The 17654-nt window shown below is 41.8% G+C and overlaps 1 protein-coding gene across 1 annotated transcript in view; it reads right to left on the bottom strand.

Annotated features, from left to right (window-relative positions):
- Nucleotides 1-763: 763 nt before the first annotated feature.
- The window catches only part of fam117bb (family with sequence similarity 117 member Bb), a 31733-nt gene continuing 14842 nt past the window's right edge, over nucleotides 764-17654 (bottom strand). Inside the window, exons 3-8 of the mRNA XM_060876722.1 lie at nucleotides 14820-14912; nucleotides 12424-12537; nucleotides 5089-5232; nucleotides 4415-4646; nucleotides 3862-3985; nucleotides 764-3674 (exon numbers count right to left, since the gene is read on the bottom strand). Coding sequence (XP_060732705.1) covers nucleotides 3494-3674; nucleotides 3862-3985; nucleotides 4415-4646; nucleotides 5089-5232; nucleotides 12424-12537; nucleotides 14820-14912 — 888 coding nt within the window. The 3' untranslated portion in view covers nucleotides 764-3493. The remainder of the gene's footprint in view (nucleotides 3675-3861; nucleotides 3986-4414; nucleotides 4647-5088; nucleotides 5233-12423; nucleotides 12538-14819; nucleotides 14913-17654) is intronic.

Here is a 17654-nt window from a genome sequence, read left to right as displayed (position 1 = left end):
TCCAGATTCTTTACTGCTAACACTCACAACCTCCTAAAAACAAGCTGTTAGATGTAAACACTAAAATGAATTAAATTAATATACATTAATATACGTATAATCCATCCATTCATCCAACCAATGAGTTCTTCTCTCTGTTGCAGTCAGGAAAGCACTTCTGCTCCCTGAAGGTCGGCACAGTGAGAACAATACATGACTAGAGCTTGGACTTTTCTGGACAACAGCCACCAATTTTGTCTAGTCTATTTATTGAGATTTTCTCTAATATTTTTCCCCTTTCTTGTACAGGTAATTCTATTTCTATTTTTAGTGTAACTACTTTTTATTCTATTTTTGTTCTACTTTTTATAACACAAGATAATAACATGTTTTAACCTCAAATCAGATCAAAGACTAACTCAAAATTTCATCACATCTAGGATGCTAGAGAACAAACGTGTCATTCATGACCTGCTATGTTGTTCCACTAGGTGGCATGTTCTTAAAAATAAAAAATAAAAAATGTTGGACGCGTTATGTTTGTCTTTATGAACCCGAGTGCCAAAAGAAACACGCTTACATGACTTGGGATTTCTGCTCATTTCAGGGTCAGGATCATTTCAGCATCTCTAATGATCCAGCTCAGCATTGTTGGAATGTGTTTGGACTTTCAAATGAATGTGTTTGACATTTATCCATGTTTAAGATCATTTAATAAAGCCAAGATTATTCTGATCTCCACCCAGCTGGACATGAACAAAAAATAACCACCAACACCTCGTACTTTGTATTTGGAGCAGCTGCAACTTTATTTTTTTCCGGTTACATACATCCAGAGGAACATTATGGAGTACATGAACTGTATGGGAAGAAAAAGAACAGAATAGAACAGAAGACAACAGAAGAGATAGACCTCTCACACAGAGTAATAGATCAGAGGCCTACACAACAGTGTTTAAGCTGTGTCTGAGCAGACCTAAATGTGCAACATGAAGAGAAAACTCTACAACACAAATCTAATCTGAGAATCTTGTCTAGTTTCTTCAAAATGTGTATGAGCATGTAATGTGACCCAACTATGTAGGACACTCTTATTCTCTTCATTCTTTCAAACTAACAAATACACTAATTAGAAAGAGAAAATGAAGGCCACCATTCTTATTAAAAAATGCAAATAGTTTCTACACTGAGCACACTTCTCTACTTAAATATAGGCACATATCCTAAGCAGATACATCTTCAATTGTTCCAGAGAACTGTTAATCATTTTGTAGTTGTTGGGAAGAGCTTAACGTTCGTACATTCCTGAGTACAGACCTACAGTGGTAACCATCAGCTGATTTCAGATGCTTAAGACCTTGTAATAGTTAGAAATGGTAGTTGTTCAAAGCTATAAGCCACGTGGGGCCTAATTTATCTGCAACACTGGCAAAAAGTGCGATTTTTTTTTTTTTCAAGTTTATTATTTCTTTTATTTAAAGCACAAAATAATACCTTAACATTTGTGAACAAAAACAACAAAACAAAACAGGACCCCAATACTACAGAAGTGTGTTGGGCTTCACCCAAGTGATTGAGCCCAAACCCAGGTCTGCTCAATAAACAAGGGAACGAGTGAAGGTCAGAAACCAAGCCACTAGCGTGATGTACTAAAGCAGGCACTCTACGGCTTTGGTCTTCATTAGAACTTTACACAGGTTTGAGCCTGATTATTTTTTATTGATACTGCGGAACAGTAAACCGTCTCTGAATCATGGTTTTATGCCGCCTCACTCTTCCTCCTGGCTTCAACAGCAGCCATTTTCTTTGGACAGGATTACAGAGTAATCATAACAGCCTGTTCTTGTTGCCTTTCAGCCAATAGTTGATTACAACAGCGACATTGTTAACATAAAACACAATACAAAAATGGGCTCAAATGCCTACAGCATATATGAGAACATTAATGACAGACACTTGGCAAGCAGTGTTTATTATTAGTCAGCTCTGTGACACTGAGGAAGAGAGACGTGGCCCAAAAAGCAGCCAGCGACTGGGAATGATTTCAATTTTTAAGTTTCAGATTGTTTTGTTTTCATCATATTTCAGAGGCATGAAAACTGAAAGCAGGTAGACTGCATGCAGAAGCATGAATTGTGCACTGAAGGTATGACCAGTACCTTTTCCAAACACAATGTGTATGACATTCTGGAGCGGTTTTAAGTTCATATGATCCACATGAAGCATCTTGAATATAAAACGCAGGTTTTTGAAGCTTATTGGACTAAATTATTGTAATGAATTGTGATATGTCAGTGAACATCTTATTCAGTTAAATCATGTTCAAACTGTTAACTAAATACAGTTTAAAACAAAAGTCCTGTTCCATGAAATATCCATTTGATGCAAGTTTGTATTCCAGATTTTCTCTCAGTGTCACATCACCCTCAGTTCAACAGTCTCTGTGCGCATGTACTCTCTCTCTCGCTCACACACACACACACTCACTCTCTCTTAATTCATCATGCCCTCAGCATTGCATCTCTCTTCTTTTCTCTCGCTCTGTCTCACACACTCTTTGTTCCCTGATGTGTTTGAAGTTCAGCGTTTGGACTCGAATTCATTACGGCCACACGAACAAAAGCATGCCGTTTTCTGTGCTCTTGTGCTGCTGTCGCCTGCCAGTCTTCAACGTAGCGCAGAACTCACTCCCTCTTTTCTTTTCTTCTCTGCACTGAGGAAAGGGAGGGAAGGAGGGTTGGGGTGTACAAGGCCAGTGGAGTTCAGCCTGTCTGATATTAGTCTCTCCTGCTGTCCGCCTCATGGTCCAAACACACAGACGGGCGCAGGCCAAAAAAAAAAACATTAAGACAGAGGCCTTCATCGACCCAGCTTCTACATACCAGGTCTCTTGGTCTTGTCGGATCATCCACAATATTCAGATATCATTTGAATTCAATGATGCACTGTTCTAACTCTATGGGGAAAAGAATTCCAGTTCTCTAAAAGAGATACACTGCAAGCTATTAGAAAACGGTACATTTTCTCAGTCTCTAAAGCCTCACACTCCGAGTGAATAAGGAAGAGCAATAAACACGAAAAGATGCTCTCTTTGTGTGTCCTATAAGAGATACAAAATATTCATCCACATGTCTGCACTCACTCATATCTATCAAAGGTATAGGAACAATAAAAATATATCTATGCTTATCACAAACCCTCACAAAACATGTCCTCCTGGTCCTTAAGTAGTACAAGTACTGACCTAAAAAGCTGCATAGCAAAGTCATTATCTTATCAAATATAAGCAGTGTTACCAAAATAGAGCCCTACATTTTCTTTTCTTTTGTTTCTTGACTTTTGTTTGATTTATTTGATTTGTGCGCTGTGCTTATTTTTGGGGATGGGGTGGAGTGGGTGGACAGGATTGCCAAGAAACTTGATTGGTTGATTGATTGCATATCAAGCTCTCTGCGTCTCCTAGATGTGGTGCGAGGCAGGATGAGGAGGATAATGAGGAAGAAGAGGAGGAAGGCTACTGAGATAGGGTGCTGGTGCCACGGGACACTCTCTGTTCGGCCTCTGAAGCGACAGTCGTCAAGCTGTGTGGTTTGAGAATGCTGACCTGGCAGAACGCCGAGCCGCTGTTGGGGATGAAGTTGACCTTGTTTCTGTCTGGGCACAGGAACTGCGGGATCTCACGCGGAGGTTTGGCCCTGAGTGGCAGAGAGAACAGAGGGAAGACAGAGAGAGTCAGTCAAAAACACTGAGTCAGCTCTGAAGACCATTATCAAAGTCATACACAGTCAGCACTTCAAGGACCAACAGATGCAGAATGAACCAAAAACAAACGTGGGAAAGAGAGCGAAAGATGATAAAGAGGGAATCAGGAGGAGTACTGACTGTGTTTCCTCAGTGAAGACCTTGACACGCTCGCAGCCCTCAGGAGGCTCACGTTTGAACATGTAGCTGTTGTTGGGCTTGGGGGAAGATGCGTACTTGGGCAGAGGAGATCCAGGAGTCAGATCTGTTATCAGAATACACATTACTGTTAGTTTTCCTCCCATGAATGACCACTTAGGCTTTTAAACTCAAAGACAGTGAAACAAGACATTAGGGGCTTTGATGAGCAAAGCCTAATATAAATACTAATTTTGGATCTAGTTGCTAGTCTCTTATACCAAGTCTTTTTTTTTTTTTTTGACACATGTAAAACACGCAAAACCTTCAGACACACCACTTGTGTTATAAACGAAAAGAGACCAAACATTTCAAACTACTTTGAAATGGTTCCAGTAATTATTAAAGAACTAGAATCAAGCCTGATTTCCTGTGGAAATACGCTAGATTTCCTGAAATGATTGTTGAATTGTAAACCTGCCTATCGACACTAGTAAACATTAGGCTAATGAAAGAGAGAATATGATGTGTGTGTGTGTGTGTGTGTGGGGTGTACCTTTATCATGACAGTAACTGAGTGTTTCCTCATTGGGAGAGGGGCTGTCACTGCAGGGTTCATTGGGCACACTCAGGAAGGCGGGTGAGACAGACTGGGACCGGCTGCTGCTGTTACTATGGGTGCTGCCCACAGTGCTGCTTGAGGGCGTCTGTGTGTCAATGCTGCGTGAGCTGGCACTGCGCTGGCACAGTGGAGGAGGTGCACGGTGCCCATCAGGGGCATCCTGAGGCTGCAGAGTGGAGAACGATATACCCTATGACGTTTCAAGGCCTCCAATAGTCTTATAATACCATAAAATATCCAAAAGCAAATTTAAAACATCACTATGCAATGGGCCCGCTTCGCTTAATTCACATTATTATTATTCACATAGAGGTGCTTAGGCAACTCTAAGGCCATATAGTTTCAGCATCATGGGTGGGGTATGCTTGACAGAAGGGAGACGGTTGACATTGTCTTCACTGCTCTTCACAGACTACAGAAGGTGAAGTCATTTTAAATTCACATGATGTAATGTACATGTTTTACTGTAAGGGCATGATCATTATCGGTAACTGATCAGTATCTGTACACTATGACTAGGAGTCAAACTCGTTTAATACTCAAAGCCCGCGAGCTCCTAGTGTTAAACACCACCATGTTTCTGTGACACCACAGTGGCTGCTACTCACAATAAACTGTTCGTCTTTGTCTCCTGAGTCTCGGATAATGATGCGTTCAATCTCCTGGTTGAGGCCCTCGACACTGTTGCGAAATCGTGAGACAGAGGATTTGGAGATAGGGATAGGGATCAGGACGCTCTTTGGGATGGGAGCCTGGAAAACATAAATGCAGAGCAATGAAGAGAACGTAGAAAAACATTGTGTGAACTTGCGTTTTTATGTCTATTTTCTGAGAACTCATGCTGAAGATGTCACCCATATGAGGATGAGGTTCTCCTTTGAGTCTGGTTCCTCTCAAGGTTTTTCCTTGCCAAAGTCACCTGAGTCACCTCAGGCTTGCTCATTGGGAATAAATACAAATACATTTAAATATATGTAATATTAATCTTGAATTTCTGAATTATATTAATCTTTATATTATTCTTTATATTAACCTTTTGTTCTATGTTTATGTTCTGTAAAGCTGCTTTGAGTCAATGGCAATTGCAAAAAGCGCTATACAAATAAACTTGAATTGAATTGAATGCTCTGAAGTGTGGGCGAGCACATTGTGAGTGTGTCTGTGAGAGAGAGAGAGAGAGAGAAATGTCCTCTCAGAGGGAGATAAGGAATGACATGACTATAAAAACATGTACACAAGAGGTACAAGACATACACACAATTGAATTACAGTCCACAAACAAAATGTTATCACTGTATATTAAGCATATGCTAACAGTGGTGTGTGTAAGTGACAGCACACTAAATCAGCACAGACACAGACTGCAGGCTATCATTGCAGATTGGTGTAGTGTTTTCTCTGCAGATCCCAGTTATGTAACATTGTGACACACAACTGATACTTGTCTCTGATTTGCTGAGGCACAGACCTCCTGGCTATATTCAGACATATAGAGACACACCGGACAATCTTCACGTCCCTCGAAAACACGTGCATGCTGGACTTAAATGACTGTGTCTGAATCGGATGGCAAAGTAGAAAAGCGTCACCTTTTCTGAGAGCCGACTTCCGGTCATCTCTCTCGTAGGACTCTCTCGTCTTCCTCCAGTTTCTGTGCTTCCACCCCCTCTGCTCTGTTCAGTCCTCAGCTCATGCTCTGTGATTACCTCGCTCTCTCAGCTCCCTCCCTCCATTGAGTTACTCTAGTCTCTCCATTTCTACCATTCCCACATTCCACACCCTCTCTCCATTTCATCCTCCCCCTTCAGCTCTGTCTGTCCCAGAAATCATCCACCTCTCTCTCATTTTCCTCTGTCTCTCTCTCTCTCTCTCTCTCTCTCTCTTGCCCCCTCCCCCTTTACTGACAGGTTTAGGGAACAATGTGTGTGCATTAGGAGGATGTGGCAGAGTTGTGTGGCCCCGTTGTGACAGTCTCTTTAAGCACGGAGGATCAGCCTGCACCCTGAACCCTCATTAACATCTCTATACATCCAGGCCCTCTTTAAACTCCCCACACCACACCACACCACACCCAGTGCAGCACAACTTTACCCCTCTGGGACCTCTGGGTGAACAATGTGTTTGTGAATTTAAATAAATAAGACACCATGTATTTCAATTTAAAGAATGAAGGAATACATTTTTTCTCTTTCCTGGCCTTTTAAATACAACATGGGACCTGTGTAAAACCAACAAGTAGACACTGTGCCAAACCCTGACCTCTGAGGTCACCCGAAAACAATAAGCTGGTTAAGTGATGCTGTCCAGCTCCTGGCAACTTCCTAGCAACAGCTCACTAGGAGACAAATATTTGTTTACGTGTCAAATTTCCAGTGGCGAGCTGTCCTGGGACATGGGCACTGCCACTGGTCTGAAGTGTCAGGATCTTTTTAGTAGTGTGCAAAATGAGACAATGTGTTTTTAGCCTTCTGGGTCATTCCCACACTATAGCTATTGATCTGATCAAGACGGTCTGTGGCTGAAGGTCAGGAGGGCCAGCGCTTTGTGATTAGTATAGCTAAGGACACTGGATACCAAGCACTACATGGTAGATGGTACATCACAGGTCTGAGGTGTGTGTGAGTGAACCACGTGAGGGAGTTGTGTCTGCTGTTTGTATTTTGTAAGAGGTCAGAGGCTTGCGAGGCATGAAAACACTTCGTGATTCTTTTAGCTCATAAATAGCCATTATGCGTATGCGGCTCCAGGCTTCTGGAGTGTCTGAGTGTGATACAAATGTGTAGGAAGATGTTAGAACGCTACAGATATTTCAACTTTAGAGGAACGCTAGTTATTCCAACTTCTTTCCATCAAATCAACAAGGTATGTTCAATAACCGCAAGCAAGAATGTTAATAATATTTAAAAGACTGTGACAGAGGCACAGACACATCTGTATTTTCCTTCCGGGTTACATGTTGATAATTAGTTCCTAATTTATAAAGATTTTTATTAGACTAATTCTTCTTAAAGAATAAGTGTCATGTTAAAGTGAGTGTGCATGTGCGTGCGTGTGTGTGCGCTCCAGCAGTTTTAAAATTTAACTTTAACCCTCATCTCCAGCATGTGCGGCGTACACATGATTACAACACACTTGAACACATTTCCTGTTTCTGTACAAGACGGAAAACCTGTTTATTCAAAGCTCACTGAGAAATGCATTACTCTAAAATATAAATACTAAATAATAAATACTAGCATTCTTCAGTCAAAGGCATTTGTAAATTCAGCTTGAAGTCTGTATCAATCAATCATTCATGTTGAGAAGGTACTAGATTTTCAGAAGGAGGAATTTGTGATTCTAAGTTACTGACATCGATGTGTGGGTGTGATGGCCCGTGGGCACCACAAAACCTTTGAGAGAGGCAATAAAAAAAGCCAGAATTTCTTTACAGTACTGCTGTAGTGTTTAAAAGTTGGGCAAATCTCCACAACAATGCCCGTCTCGCATGTCTGTCTCATTCTAGCACTGTATTGATGGAATGTAACTAAGATTTAATTTCACATTGCTCATTTTTATGAGATTATTGATGGAGCCTGCCCTTGACTTCCATTATTAGTGAGATTTCAAGCAATATTTTTTTTATTCTGGTCCAATTCTTGTCCTTTTTAAATTGCTCATATGCTACACATTATATAAAGAGATATGAGCTTGAGAAGGTCCTGTTATGTATGATATATGGTCTAAGCTTTATCTCACAAGGTAATTAAGTGCAGAAAGTTTAGAAATCAGAAGTTTAGTAATCGTCATAAATCTTCACAGGTTTGGAGCAAAGTGTAGCTGCCCTAAATGCTAAAGTGGGCTAATTCATGTCATTGTGATGTTTTTACTGGCAGTAAGCAAGTGGTCTTTCTTTCAAGGGTTTGTTCTGGTTACTAGACCCTGCCTTTAAATGTAGAGGTCAGATGGAAGAATCCCTTTGAACCGTCCCCTGGCTCTGATATCTGCCACAAGCACATTCACACACGGCCCTGTTTCACTGCTGTGGCATTTATAAAAAGCAGGAGATTCACGAGGCCACGGCTGTTTACCAGAGCTGAACTATGAACAACCTTACGAATACAAAAGCTCTACCACACACACACACACACACACACACACACACACACACACACACACACACACACACACACACACACACACACACACACACACACACACACACACACTCTTCCTTCAGAGACTTGCTACACATTCATAAGCCTGACTACAAAACCACCCATGCATTCCCAGCAACAGTTTAGCATAGTTTAGACTAAATTCAAGTCTGTTCCCTCTCTTGTGGCCTGCTATCTGAATAAAATGTTGAAAGAAATCAGCAGCCATCAAACGACCCACTCTTCCTCATGAATGTAGCAATCCAAGAAAAACACATGTGAAACCACAAGCTAACCACAGAGGGGGCACCAATGGAGCGCAATTCATTCCTCGCTCTGCAGTCAGATCAAACTTGAGCACAACGCTGCAGAGCTCTTCATCGTTTCTTCCCAATGTGCCAAGAGCTGCACAGCCATGGACTGGGGTGTTCTTGTTTCAAACACTAGTGGGTGCTGTGGAGATTGAGTCCACACAGGAAATTATTCGCTTTGCTCCAGCTACGCTCAGACATGTTCTTATGTGGCAGGAAAGATCAGGCTGCAAAGGAAAAAAAACATTGATATTCTGACAGAGCAGCTGAGTAACATAAGACTCAGTGGGCAGTGAAAGAAAGAAAAAAATGTGTTTCTTTGTGTGAGAGAGAGAGAAAAGTTGTTAGACGATGTTGATTTGGGCCTAAAACAATCAAAGCATGTGTGTGGCACCTCCACACCTTGACACCTCCAGAAATGATTAGCGCACACAGACACACACACACACCTTGCTCAGTACTATAGCAGAGCGTTGAGTTCAGCCACACTGATAGAGCTGTTTGTTGTTAAACCACAGAGTTAAAATATACACACCTCCAATGGGACAGGGCTTCTGCAGTCACCTCTTACAATTAACCCTGCCCCCAGTCCTGGCACACAGACACACACACATTGCACCCCCTACACCTCCAAGGGGTCACGCTGTGTGTCTTTTCAGGCCGGAGATCCAGTTCAGTGTATGCAACAACTCTTCATTTGAGAGGGCTGGGGGTGGTGTGTGGGTGAGAAAGAGTAGGTGCCCCACTGATTAGGGCAGGTGTGGCAGTTTGGGTCAGAAAGAAATAAATACATGGAGATTTAAACAGGCCTGACTACTTAAGTATTATTATAACATCAAACACTCCACATTAACCTCCTATATCCAGTGTTTACACTAGGGCTAAATCCATGTCTGATGTCAGCATTTCCCAAACCAAAGCTGACTTTAACGTCCAATATGAGTCCAAATCGCAAGGCTGATCTTCTGTATAAGATCTTGCAGAGTGAGAAGGCATTTTTACTTGAATTATAATAAGCTGTAAAGTTTAGGTACTTTACAAATGTTCAAAAAGATACAGTATTTAGGTCACCTATTTAAACCTGTCAAATTAGAGCAGTAATATTTCAAGGAACTTTACGTTCAAGTAGCTTCCTAAATAACATATAAGAGTCAGGTTACAAAGAAAAAAGGTCTTCACTTAAATCCAAGAAAAAAATATTAACAAATGTTAGTGAACTCTGTGAACCAGTTTAAGTTTTCTTCTTTATTTATCTACAGTATATATATTGAAGTATCACAATAAGGTATTTTACACTAATGTCCATACAAACGCAGCTCAGGCAAACCTCAGAACGCACACCAGTTTATAGATTAGCTATGACACTGAATGAGAACCTTGTGTCCCTCTGGTCCAAATAAACCCTAGTCTGGTAGAATTAACATGGTTATATAGCCAATTCTTTTCTCACCTGCTTTCTATTAGGTCTAATGTGAAGCAGAGCAGCTTTAGAGAAGGAACCCCCAAGCAAATAAACCTCATTGAGACAATAAAGTCTCCATGAAGAAAGTTATACCATTCCATTTATACCACTATACAGATCTGGCAGCAATGGCACATAAAAAAAAAACACTCAGTGTAGAGAATAATTAAGTTATTTAATTTGTGACTAAATTACCTCATGTCAGACATGCGTTTTTGGAACTAAAGCCCCCATCTTTCCATGTGTTTTCTCAGCCAGGCAGCATTGTAAAAACTTCCTTGAGAGTCTGGACCAAAATCAACTAGCTTAGCGCTCTCTTAAAACAACCCAGCATTCCTGTTCGCTCTGCACTACACCCTAATGACACACTAATGTTCCCGGCAGAACCAATTCAACCCATGAGCATTCTGAGCTGGGTATTTGTGTTTCTTGGAGATCAGAAAGCTCGACTCTGTACAGTAGGGCCAAGCTCAATACGGTGGAGCGACAGATGGTGCTTTAGTTTGCCACAGGCACTCAGACAAAAAGGTAGCCACACAACAAGCTCGTCTCCCTCACCCGACACCCACAGAGAGGGACAGCCGGACAGAGAGCGGCCTTTAATTGACCGGCTGGCAGCTATAGTACAGTACAGAGCAGGCGTGCAGGACGTTTGCCACACGCAGGCCTAATTCATGAGCAAACACAAAACACACACACAGAGACAAAAAAAAAAGAGAGCAAGACCGATCCAAATGTGATCGCTGTAATTTATTCACTAATTCCCTGCTCATGAAGAGAAGCCTTTCACACTCGAGAGCCTTCATGCTTGCACCTGGCCTTGCTGATTAAGCCCCAACACACACACTCGCAGATCAAACCCTGCACACTGCTGTCCTGCACTCTCACCAACACTTTTCAATCTCTTTATGTGTGAGTTTGTGTTAGTGTGTGTGAGCGTGTGTGTGCACACGCGTGGTGTCTATTACAACAAGTGATGGAGTAATTAACATGACTATTACGCATTTTGGCAGTTCATTAAGGATACAGCTTTTCTAAACAATCCAGTCTGCACTGTCTGGGTGCGAGTGCGGGTGTGTAGAAAAGAGGGGGTCTTCCACCCAAGCTAAGCTTTAGTTTATCACAACGTGGCCATATCCTGTAATGATTCATCCATCACAACCTTCTGAAACCTATTTGTGCTTATGCAGTACTTTCAGAAACTTTCATAACACTGGAGTGATTTATGATACTTCAACTAAACTAAGAGAGATTCACAGCTGCTTCACTTTAGTGCTGTGTGAGAACGAGACAGAAATGCAGAAAGAGAACAAGCAAGCGAGTGACAGACAGACAAAACTGAAGAAAAAAATAGGAAGGGCGAAATGGAGAACGGGAAGGACAGTGTTGACAAAACGAGACAGAAATACAATGGAGTTTGCTGGGTCACTGTAGCAACTAGCAACACAGTAACACAGAAACGTCCCTCCTCTAGCAGCTTCTAACTTCTAACTGCAGGATCAGACAAGCTGATAAGGAGAGAGAGAGAGAGAGAGAGAGAGAGAGAGAGAGAGAGAGAGAGAGAGAGAGAGAGAGAGAGAGAGAGAGAGAGACAGCGAGAGAGAGAGCGAGAGAGAGCGAGAGAGACAGCGAGAGAGAGGGGGAGAGAGAGGGGGAGAGAGAGAGAATGAGAGAGAGAGAGAGAGAGAGAAAGACAGCGAGAGAGAGAAAGAGAGACAGCGAGAGAGAGGGAGAGAGAGAGAATGAGAGAGAAAGACAGCGAGAGAGAGAAAGAGAGACAGCGAGAGAGAGGGAGAGAGAGAGAATGAGAGAGAGAGAGAGAGAAAGACAGCGAGAGAGAGAAAGAGAGAGAGAGAGAGAGAGAGAGAGAGAGAGAGAGAGAGAAAGAGAAAGAGAGAGAAAGAGAGAGAGAGAGAGAGAAAGATAGAGAGAGAGAGAGAGAGAGAGAGAGAGAGAGAGAGAGAGAGAGAAAGATAGAGAGAGAGAGAGAGAGAGAAAGACAGAGAGAGAAAGAGAGAGAGAGAGAGAGCTCACCTGTGATTGGTTAATGGCGGCATGGTTGCCGTTGAAGGGAGATTTGCGCTCCTTATCGCGATGGTGCCGACTGATGTGCTTACTGCGCTGGAGCTGCTGCCTCAACTTTGCAATCTGAGAGAGAAAGAAACATTGTTAGCATACTTGTCACTAACCTCTATTTCAAAATAGCTTTAGCCTTCAGCCTTCAGCAGTGTCTCACTACCCTGTCACTCAGGCAGCCGTGCACAGAGGCACAATCGCACAAAACAAAGTAAAGCCACATAAATTTAGTGTATATCTGTGCATCGAGAGCTGTGTTTCACATGAGCAGTCTGAAATAAAGAAAGCACAGAGAAAGGCATGAGACCCCACACAGCCAACAAGGGCTCCCTGCATTCTTCTGTGATTACCTTCAGCACCTTCACCACACTGCACCTCACACACACACACACAAGTGAGAACATACAATTATATAATCTCAGTCTCTCTAGCCCATGCAACACACAAAACAAAAATACTTGTACTCTCTTGCTAACTATCCTTGCTACACAACTTTTCACGTGCATCCTGAGGTGCAAGGGAATGGTGTACGGCTGGAAGAGATCAGATAGCCGGCTGAAACGAAGTGCCTGGCTCATTTAGTCAATAAATGAGTAATGGCGGGGAGTGGAGAAGCTAATGACACGTTCATGCAATCTCTTTCAGCCTCAGCACAATGGCCTGCAGAACTCCTAACTCCCAAAGACACATCGGGCCAGCAGGCCTCAATAGGTCTGTGGGGGCATACATCATTGTGCGTTTTTAATGTGTGTGTGTGTGTGTGTGTGTGTGTGTGTGTTACAGTGCAGAACAAGCCAGCACTGAATAAGCAGAAGAACTGCTGGCTGCATCACTGAGGCGAGCTGTATATTTTGAGTACAGAGAGTGTGTGTGTGTGTGTGTGTGTGTGTGCGCATGTGTACACATCTGACCCAGTGACTGGGAGGAGAATGATTAACTCAATTGAAGCTGGAAGTGAATGTGAGGCAGCGCACTCCGGGTATAGCAGTCAGGGAAACATAATTTAGCACAAGGTCGTACGTCGGGCAGATATTCCACCACTTGCACAGGATGTGGAATTAATCAGCACCATGACAAGAGGGGGAGGGAGGAACTCTCGTTGGAGAGAGTGGACAGAGAGAAAGAAAAGAAGAAGAGAGATAAACCAGCAGAGGGCAGGAATGAAAGACTGAATAGATGGAGCAGTTTATAAAGCTGTTATAGAGGTGTGGTTCACAATGTGGGGTCTCTGCAGACCCCCTGGAGTCTCTGACGTATATGACGGAGGGTCTGTGCTTTTACCTAAATCTTTTTTAATCATGTGACAGCAATGTAGATTACCAAACTCTTCTAGTTATTTTTGAGTTGTACTGACTGCTCACTTAGACTGAATGGGTTTTAAAATGATAACAGTCACGCTAATGTGTTTCTTAAAGGAAGTAGTAACCACACGCTTATAAAAGTGGGCAAGAAACCAACAGTTTGCAGCCTGTTTTCTTTATTTAACATATTACAAAATGGTTCACATCCGCATTTTAACATTCGTGTGTAGAAATTTCAAGAATATAACACTAATGGCTCTTAAAAATAAACACGATTAAGTGCCTGATTTGAGACCTTGAAATTAAAAGTTCTATCCTTTTACATGTAAACATTGAGCCAACATCAGTCGTAAATGATGGTAAAAAAACAAAAAACAAATCCAATCATTAGCTTACTTTTATATTATATTTAGCATGAACACTTCTTATACTGGAATTACAGTTAATTTATTCTTGCTCACATATGTTTATTTAAACAAAGATTTTGTTAACATTATGTTGATTGCTTTATATTTCTTCCTGTAGTGTGGTATTGTGCACACCGAGCTAGAGTTTTTTAAGTGAAGTGAAATGCCTCATTTTACAAATTAGTTCTTATAAAATGCTTTGCCGTGTACTGGATGATACTCCTGGTTGTAGTAGTGTTTAGTGTAGTTGCAACTGTGCCATCAATGTGCAGTCAATACTGCAGGACTTCAAGGACAAAATTGTTATACAGAATCATTTTCATAAAACAAATCTATATCATATCATAACAGAGTCAACGGAAATTTTCCTATCTGTTAAAATTTCGAAGCCCTGCTAGAAAGGGTGTGACAGGAGAAGAGCAGGGTGTCAGCACATCCATATAGGAAGATTGACATTATTATAATTTGAAGGGACACATCGCTGGTTGTGCTTCGCTGAACCCTTCTAACCCTATTCTAATCCTGACATGGTCTCCACCCAGCATGCTGCTGTGTGTTTGCACTCGAATAAATGCTGGGAGATCGAGACAGAGCACTGGCTTCGTCCTGAATACAAGAGAATGGGGGAGGAGGAAGGAGTCCTGACCTCTTTAAGCTGGTCATTGCTGCCCCAGGACGCCGAACGTTGGTGAGAGCTCCTCCTCTTGTCTTCGCTTTCATCTGCCCAAGCACTGGGGGTCTGAGAGAGAGAGAGAGAGAGAGAGAGAAATAAGTACATATAAGACATTATACTGTACATTATAGTCTCCAATTTTGACAACGTCTGTACAATGTTTGTGGTGTGCATCAACTGCTCGAGTAACATGCTGTCACATAACAGCATACAACTGCCTTTGCTCACTGAAGAGCATTTTCTTCCTGTAGGTTCACAAGCACACGCGATCATGTTCCTCAGTTATGTGTCTAAGGTGTTTTGATTTAAAGCTCCCCGTCATCCTGCAGCAGCTTTGTGACAACTTCTGTGTGTTTGTCTTCTCCCCTCCTTCAAGCATGACCCCCCATCCATCCACCCACCCACCTACTGTGTAAATGCAGTTATAAAAGCTTCATCCACATTTGTGTCTTCTTTCAAAATACAAAGCTACAATAATCCTGTCTATAGTGTAGCACTGTGACTTCACTAACTGATTCTCTCTTAAGAAACAACAATGTGATCAAAAACACAGGCCCTGTGGGCTCTGACCACACGCTTATATGCATATACACACACACACACACACTCATTTGAGGTACTGTATGGTGTGGGTAGCTGCCATGCCTTGGTTAAAAATAGAAAGACATTAACACGTTCGTCCTTCTTGTACGATCAACATTTAAAATCTCTTTTCAATACACATCACATTTTATGCATATGTGACATATTTGTCCCATGTTGCCTTGGCTGTATTGTGAGATCTTCAAGTAAAACTCAGTAAACCTCTGGTGAGGAGATACAAGATTCTCTTCACCGCAGTGAGTTCGTGTACATGAAAGAGGAAAGTATAACTCTTTTTAAAGAGTGTTCAGTTGATCTAGAAGTTGCATAAGATGCATTCATTGATCCATCCACACAGGAACACTGGGCATGAGGCAGAAATACACCCAAGTGGGCACAATACACACACTACATTCACATCTAAGGAGTGATTAACATTTAACAAGGCACCAGCATGGTTGGAAAAAGGGAAGAAACCAAAGAACCCAGAGAAAAAAAAACCCATGCAGACACAGGGAAAACATGCAGAACCCTGGAGCTGAGAGTCTGGGATACACCAGTCGCTGCACCACCATAATGCCCAAGCAGACAGAAGTAATGTGGTGGCTGGCTTTGTGTGTTTCAGAGGAAAAATATTAGCTCTTTCATGATCCATATGGAGGAGCTAGCTAGTAGACAGTAACTACGTAAAATAAGATTCAATTGTAAAACCTATGTAAAGAAACAGGAATGGTGCCAGTGAAGTAACTGGTTCATATGGGCTTAATCCCAACACCCTTTTGATTCTTGTGTTTCTCAAGGAAACCTGAACATTCACCTTATCTTCTAAGATCTCAGGGCTGGGCACTACATATCTTGGTGTTCCTCTGTACAGTAGTATTGTTTAGGGTAAAAAAACCAGCCTGGGCCTGTAGAACCGGCCACAGACACACGCACATACACACACACACACACACACACATACATACGGGCACACACACACACACATATATACACGCACATATGGGAACACACACATATGCACACATGCACTAAGAGCGATTTGCCTTCAGTGTAAGGATAAGAACAACGAGGAAGGGAACACCGCACACTCGTCTGCAGCAGCCAACCAGAACAGAGTTTATGGGAACAACTCAGCTATATTTGAACCACAATGAGCCTCTGATTTTAAACACAGCTTGTGTTGTGTTTCATGTCCACAGCTGTGAGCAACACTAGACCATAGTGGCCTTGCTCAAGTAAGGGACTTTACATATTTATGTAAGCCATATCCTCAAACACTTCTTCAAACAATATCTTGCATCACTACACAGAAAGCGCAAGCCAAAGTACAATTTTTCCCCCCATAAACAGCATGATTACTGTTTCTCTCGATAACGACCGGGTCTGACAAGTCCATACACACATTACAAAAAAATTACTACATGAGACTTGCATTCCATACATATGTGCTTCAAAATATGAAAAGCATCAAGACATGCACAGAGAGCACCGCTATAAAACTCAACAGCTGTTGCTCTACACTTCAGTGTGATCACTTTGACAACTAGCTTCATCTCTCTAGCTACTTCACACGCAGCAAACTTCCTGCATGCACAGGAACCCACATAAGCACAGTATCAAAACTCATGTTTTTCAGCTGGTCAAATTGGAAAAAAAAAACAACAAAAAAAAAAAACAACCAAAAACAAAATTAAGACCTATATGAGGGTCAGCTAGCTAGCTAGCACTGTTACAGTATAACTACAATTATCAATTCAAATATTCATTTGCTTTATAGCGTGTATTGTGGTGTATATTTTGAAACGGCTAGGTGAATTACACACTCTACTGCATTGCAGAGGAAAATGTGTGCATTTGTGGATAACCAGCTCTTCGAGAGGTGCAAGAGTGTCCCACGCACACACGTCTTTGCTTTAATGTTGTAATCTCATGAAAGGAATTAAAATATCAGTACCAGACATCTTAAGCGATACGACAGCATTAACCCAAAGCAGCTGATAAAAGGATGCCAGTGTAACTGAGTTTACTAAGCAATGGGATCACTTTCAGCTCAAATCAGTATTTTCCAGGTTCAATCTCTCAATCTGAGGTTTATACATAATTTTTTTTTTTTTTACATCTACATAAGGAATAGTGGTTTTACATAGATAGACAGATGGATATACGGATAGACAGATAGATGCCGTTGTTTGTCACATATACATTACAGCACAGTGAAATCCT

Source organism: Tachysurus vachellii, chromosome 8 (assembly GCF_030014155.1).
Source record: "Tachysurus vachellii isolate PV-2020 chromosome 8, HZAU_Pvac_v1, whole genome shotgun sequence".
Taxonomy (NCBI): Eukaryota; Metazoa; Chordata; class Actinopteri; order Siluriformes; family Bagridae; genus Tachysurus; species Tachysurus vachellii.
This window is presented reverse-complemented; position numbering and strand designations above follow the sequence as displayed.